Genomic DNA, 7,075 nt, shown 5'->3' with positions numbered 1-7,075 from the left:
ATATATTTATTGGTTGGCCCACTATTACTCTGTGTAGACAAACCTAGAACCTTTCCGCTACCTACTCATTTTCAGCACCATCGCACTCCGGAATACTCCACATTTCTTCTCATGGTCACACCACTACCATAGTAGGTTTACCGAAACTTCCCGTGAAGTTCATCCCTCAGAATACTTCATTCCCGATCTTGGCTCCCCTCGTGACACCCAGCATCCCAGTCACAGATATACCCGTCTGCTTCCCTCATTTTTTCGTTACTCTCATCGTCTCCTTTCCATATACTGTTGCCAGGCTCGCCAGTTTTGTAGGACCCATCCTTCACTTCGTTGCCACTCTCCTGTCAAATGTGATTCCTGTTACTTTCTTCCAATTGTTCCATCCCGCTATTATCCTCTACCCCACTTCTCTCCAAAGCTCCATCACCCTGTGCTAGAGAACCCTGGAACATGAGGCCTGATTCGCTCAAGTACTGAATGGATCAGATTACCTATGTATCACCTAAAGTTGATCCCAAGTAATTCTCTCACCCACTGTTAACGAGGCCCAAATCTCCCCAAAGACCCTAATCTTACTATATAATGGAATCCCCCCCCCCTAATTTGACCCAATCAAAGTTATCTCCCTCCCATGTTTGAGCAAAGTAAAATGACCCTTTTTTCTCGTTAGAATTTCACTGGTATTGATTTTATTGCAAATTTCTTCTCCCTTGGTGAAAAGCCATTTTTGACAATTTTGTAGTGTAAAATCCTCCAGAATTTCATCCAACTAAAACCATATGTCGAACAGACAAAAAGTCCCTTTAAAGTGCAAGATATAAGTATTTGCCACCAAAGGTATAGATTTTTATGCGAGGCAAAATGTTGACAAAGTGTGGGGTAATATATTCCACCATATTCCTACATTACCACTTTTTATTTAGTCAACAATCCCATCATTTGTAAACACAAGTGTGTGACTTTAAAAGAAATATTTCAATCGATGATAGCTACATCACACCTATAGGTAACCTACGAGGCTGCCCCCCCCCCTCCGGCTTTTCCCCACACGTTTCATAAAGGGGTGCAATGTCTCGCCATCTTCTCCCTTGGTGAAAAGCCATTTTTGACAATTTTGTTGTGTAAAATCCTCCAGAATTTCATCCAACTAAAACCATATGTCGAACAGACAAAAAGTCTCTTTAAAGTGCAAGATATAAGTATTTGCCACGAAAGGTATAGATTTTTATGCGAGGCAAAATGTTGACAAAGTGTGGGGTAATATATTCCACCATATTCCTACATTACCACTTTTTATTCAGTCAACAATCCCATCATTTGTAAACACAAGTGTGTGACTTTAAAAGAAATATTTCAATCGATGATAGCTACATCACACCTATAGGTAACCTACGAGGCTGCCCCCCCCCTCCGGCTTTTCCCCACACGTTTCATAAAGTGGTGCAATGTCTCGCCATCCGCCCAATCCCTCTCCCTCACCCCAACTCCCGTAGAGAGTCTTGATTTTTTCTATTATGTTCAACAGCTAAACAATGTACAATGTATAGAAAGTTCAATTAATTGATATATGAATTAATTTAATACAGTTAATGCAACGCATCACATACACACTGAATTCGCGCAACCTCTTGCTAGCCTACTTAAAAGCAGACGGAGCGGTCAGTCAGGCATTTTACCTCAACACTTCAGATAGAGCACACGTCATGCAACCTCCCTCCGACAGAGGTATTGCAAGTGCACGCATATTATATAATACTCTCCTAGAGTATAAGCTGGTATTGCCTTTATTATCCGTTATCTTCCCGACAGTGTTTATTTAATCGGATATACTTTTGATCTCTATTTTGATAGACAAAAAGACCTTTGCTTGCAATGAAGGAAACACTACCGTATACTAAACTACACTGCCACAACATACTCATCTAGTGATTATATTTCAGCTTATAATAAATAGACCAATCTTATGTTGTAACCTCTCTTTTGCAGAGTTAGAAGACTTTGTATTTGGCGGGACTCACGAAGAGCCCGACCACAATGATAGTATGGAAGTGAGCAGTACTTCTTGGGACCAAGAAGCCGACTCTCTCACGGGCGAGCTGCACGCCTCTTCGTCGGATGCGACTGCCTTTTTCGACTTGAGTCCTGGTGAGCTGCAGGGCGACCACCTCGAGCAGCGCATGTGTCTGACCAAATACACCATGGGATACGACACTGACGGAGACGCCCTACAGCCCAGCTCGGTTTCCACCTCCGGACTTTTGGATAGTCTTGCTTCGACCACAGCATCAGTAGACCCATGTGCAGTCGTAGGCCTTTCTACGCCGGGCATGGCTTCTTGCTATACCAACGGGACCGGTTTCACCAGTGGGTTGACCACAGATCTCCAGCAGCATCCCACCACTTCCATACCAGCCTCAAGCACGTCTGACCAGGACTTTGAAATACCATCGGATATCTTGGAGGAGATCAACAAGCTCCTCCCTGAATCCTTCATGCCGGACAACGACATTTTTGGGGAGGATGAAACTGCCACATCCACACAGCTGGACATTATGCTGGGCCAACAGTCACCAGACCTGTTGCTTGACGCTATGCAGAACAGCGGACTCTGTCTGGAGGTTAGTATTGTTATCTTTGTCAGAAACTACTCTTATCGTCTCTTTATTTCTTGTCTGTTTTCTCTCATGTGCGAAATCTTATTATAACATACCAACTGATCACTAAGGACGCGAAAGGAAAGTAAAACAATGAATACAGTTGTCATCGAGATAAGGAGATATTTACCGGAAAGCAAATCGCGAAAATACGTAACTGTGATTTGGTTACGAAATACAAATAGATACAGATATGACTATACTTGTAAACATGCCATAGATGCAGTGAAAGGTGACCCAGTGAATATTTCAATGAACATGAGACAATATAATAAAACAAAGTGTACTGAAAAAAAAAAAAAATATCACAGGATATAAGAGTGCCGTATCGGTAGCAATTCGAGAGATGTGTGAACGAATATGATAGAAAGTGATTGTATTGCAGTGACTTTAATTAAAGGTTAAATATATGTGATAGTGACGGTGGTGATGAGGATTGTGAGGTAGAAGTGATTATGGATGCTAAGTAGAACGTTTTTGTTTTGCTAGTTGTGAGTGTTGAAATGGAAGCAATTGTATGACCGTGATTCGAAATGTTAAGTAAAAGTGATTTTGTTAAAATAATTGGGATACAAATGCCCTTGTAATTTGAAATACTCTCGTATGGATGTTAAGCGATAGTGTTGGAGTATGGTTGCAGGGACGAAATTGGTCTTATCTAAAAGAAATGGGTAATATTGCAGATAGTTATATAAGTTAATGACATTCTGATGTATTTCATTCGTTATTTCCTGATTGTGGCACGGCACTGCACATGGCATTTTGATATTAACTCAAACCTAGCCATGAAGCTGCCATTAGTGAACTAAAATATAAACAGATTATTTAGTAACTCGAACGTAATTGAGATATTATTACACGATTAACTTACTTTTTTAATAAAAAAGTTACACTTGCAACTTTTTATACTTGGTAATTGATTTTGTTTCTGGTGCCAGACTTTGTCAACAATATGTGTTTATATACATATATTAATATATATTTATGTATATGTATATGTATCCATATGCAAATACATATAACACTTTTTTTATATGGTAGGGATTCAAAGTAACACACACAAGCGCACGCGCACACGCACACACACACACACACACACACACACACACACACACACACACACACACACACACACACACACACACACACACACACACACACACACACACACACACACACACACACACACACACACACACACACACACACACACACACACACACACACACACACACACACACACACACACACACACACACACACACACACACACACACACAGACACACACACACAGACACACAGACACACACACACAGACACACACACACACACACACACACACACACACACACACACACACACACACACACACAGACACACACACACACACACAGACACACACACACACACACACATAGACACACACACACATAGACACACACACACACACACACACATAGACACACACACACATAGACACACACACATAGACACACACACATAGACACACACACATAGACACACACACACACACACACACACACACACACACACACACACACACACACACACACACACACACACACACACACACACATAGACACACACACACACACACACACATAGACACACACACACACACATAGACACACACACACACACACACACACACACATAGACACACACATAGACACACACACACACACACACACACACACACACACACACACACACACACACACACACACACTCACACACATTGCCACCAGTATCTTTTTGATGCGGACTTAGTGTTTAACAATTAGGGGCAAACTTTGCCAACTTTTTATATATTTTCTTTTTCTTTGATATAGATCATATTTGCTGATAGGGACTTCAACATCTTCATTTGTTTACAGTGACCGGGAAATATTGTATTGTACTTAAGCATTATGACAAGCCCACTATAATATGGCTTCTTAGTTTTAAAAGTGACTTTGTCTACCTTTAATGTGGTTGTCCTCTTTTTATTTTATTTTATACTAAATGTTTTTCTTTTTCTTTTCCAGTTTGAGAATTTGGTAGACGCGTCCGCTTCCAAAAATGAAGAGCTCCCAATTGCATTTGGAAATTCACTTCACTCCCCCGTTGATAGTCAGATTGTCAAGGAAGAGACGGTACTGCAGGAAGAAGTGCTATTCACAGAGTGCTCCGGCCAGCTTATGAAACCTATAGAGCCTCATGTCATGAGAAACCGCCCCTCGATTACATTGGCTCCGTCCCCCGCAGCTCCAAGCAGAAGGGCCGTCCTGGCTTCAGTGTCACCGTCCAGGCCACAGCCTCCCCAGCCTGTAGCCACACCACCACAGAATCCTATCCCCTCGGTATCGTCAGGAAGCAGACCCAAGCGGACGAGCAAAAAGCCTCTGCGGTTCGAGGACCATGGCGACATCACAAGTATGAGCATGGACATAGATATTCCCGAAGAACCAGTAGCCTCCACGTCCAGTTACACAACCGGTGGGAAGAGAAACAGACAGTCTCTGCAGGCCCTCTCAGAGAAGGAAAAATACCATAGGATAAGAATCTTGAACAATGAAGCTTCAAAACGATGTCGACAAAAGAGAAAGTTGAAGCTGAAGGATTATGAAAAAGAAGAAAAGCAACTCCTCGAGAAGAATGCCGAATTAAAAGAAAAGTTAGCAGATGTAGAGAGACAAAGAGATAGAATGAAGAAACTGATTAATATGATGTTCACGATGGCCAGAAAGTAAAAATATTATGGTTTTAGGCTGCATCAAGACCCATGTACAAATTATTTGTTTTTCAATTTATGTGTGCTATTTTTTAAAAAAGAAGAGATTTTAGAGATTTTAACAACCCAGTAATGTTGATATTTAAACTGTTAAATTAAATGCATTATTTCTTTATTTTATACATTTATATACCTATAAGAGGTTGGATATTTATGGGAAGATTTTACTGTAAGAATAATTTTAAGAAATAAATACATGACAAAAAATCTATAGTTTTTATCCATCCACAACGAGAGAGGGAGAAGTTAACAAATCTAGAACTTAACAGAGAAATAAATCTATAAAGTAATATTAAAGAGAGGCTGGCACTATCACAACGTAGGATTTGTCTGAGATGTGCCTAAATCAGGAGAGAGAAAAAAAAAGATGGGAGGGTGATGTTCGTTCTTGCCCAGATCGTGGTTGCTGTTGAGATATTTCTGGATTAATCTGTCGAGAAAACCCCTGCAAAAAATCCTCTTTACACACTGGCAAAGACCATTCCTTGTACAGATTCCGGAGTGGATGGAGGCAATGTTATTTTAGAGTTATCTTGAAAGACAAGTCTGCCTGTCTCCCCTGTGCACTGTACCGACCTCAGTGGCAAGGATTGGCCCAATCAACTTCCTCTCTGAACACCTCCACAAATACAAGTATCAAAACAGCATGATTGTCGGGGATTTGAATCAACATTTTGTCCAAAGTGCATTTTACGATCAGTTCAGGGCCGTCATAATCATGTGAATTTCCCTACACATGTCCTTGAGGGCTCTCTTGACCCTGTTTTGTCTGACCTCGGAGAAGGGTCGGTCAAGTGCAAGCCCCTGACCACGTGGCTGTAATGTCACGAGTTGACCTTACACTTGCTCGCAGCGAATCATTTTCCAGAGACATTGGCTGTGGAAGCATGCAGACTATGCAACCTTTAGACATTCCTTACATCACACAGACTGGGATAAAAGGCTCTCAGGCACTATCAGTGAGCAAGTCACTTGGCTTACTGAATACATCAACTCCCTTCAGAACCTGTATGTTCTTCACCACTCATACAATACTAAACTGAGCATCATCAGCGGCGCATGTTGTCAGGAAGGAGTGCAGCATAACGCAGATGACTCGCTTGTACACTGCCGCGATGTGGCCGAGATGCATCGAGTGAATATCCAATGCGTACCACACGTGCAAGGATTCCGAATACCAGTTCGGCTCTCTCAACGAAGCGCAAGAACGGCTTTTTCCAGTGAGTGTCTGGCAGAGCTCCCGCGGTCCAGCACCACCAACGCACATACTTCGCCATAACAGCAAGGCTCTGGAACTCTTTCGCTTCGCGTGTTGACGTCCGCCATCTTAACACGCAGCGAGTAAAAGTTGCGGCTCATCGGTGGCGGAGTCGTTATCCATCACAATAGTCTAGTCATTAATATGTATCTATTTTCATGTATGATTTTATCATAATGTTTTATGAAATCATTTTAATTTCAACTAATCTTATTTTAGGTTTAGGTTAGCTTTTAGATAAATTCCTCTGAGCAGAGACATTTAGCTAGTAAACAGTGTGAGCTGAGGATGCTACACCGCCTGTCACCCATCCTATACCTGTAATATCTCGTATAATTAACCTGTTAGAGAGAGAGAGAGATAGATAGATA

The 7,075-nt window shown here is 41.6% G+C and overlaps 1 protein-coding gene across 2 annotated transcripts in view; it reads left to right on the top strand.

Moving 5' to 3' along the window:
- Window positions 1-5,561, top strand: part of LOC122250107 (transcription factor Xrp1) — an 11,409-nt gene extending 5,848 nt beyond the window's left edge. For both annotated transcript variants that reach the window (XM_043011433.2, XM_043011431.2), the window contains 2 exons: window positions 1,984-2,615; window positions 4,701-5,561. In XM_043011433.2, the coding sequence (XP_042867367.2) occupies window positions 1,984-2,615; window positions 4,701-5,405 (1,337 nt within the window). In that variant the 3' untranslated portion in view covers window positions 5,406-5,561. The remainder of the gene's footprint in view (window positions 1-1,983; window positions 2,616-4,700) is intronic.
- The last annotated feature ends 1,514 nt before the right edge of the window (window positions 5,562-7,075 follow it).

This window comes from Penaeus japonicus, unplaced genomic scaffold, assembly GCF_977035675.1.
Source record: "Penaeus japonicus unplaced genomic scaffold, GWHDUDI00000001_assembly GWHDUDI00000017, whole genome shotgun sequence".
Lineage (NCBI taxonomy): Eukaryota > Metazoa > Arthropoda > Malacostraca > Decapoda > Penaeidae > Penaeus > Penaeus japonicus.
Note: the sequence above shows the minus strand (reverse complement) of the source record. Positions and strands in the feature narration are given on the sequence as shown.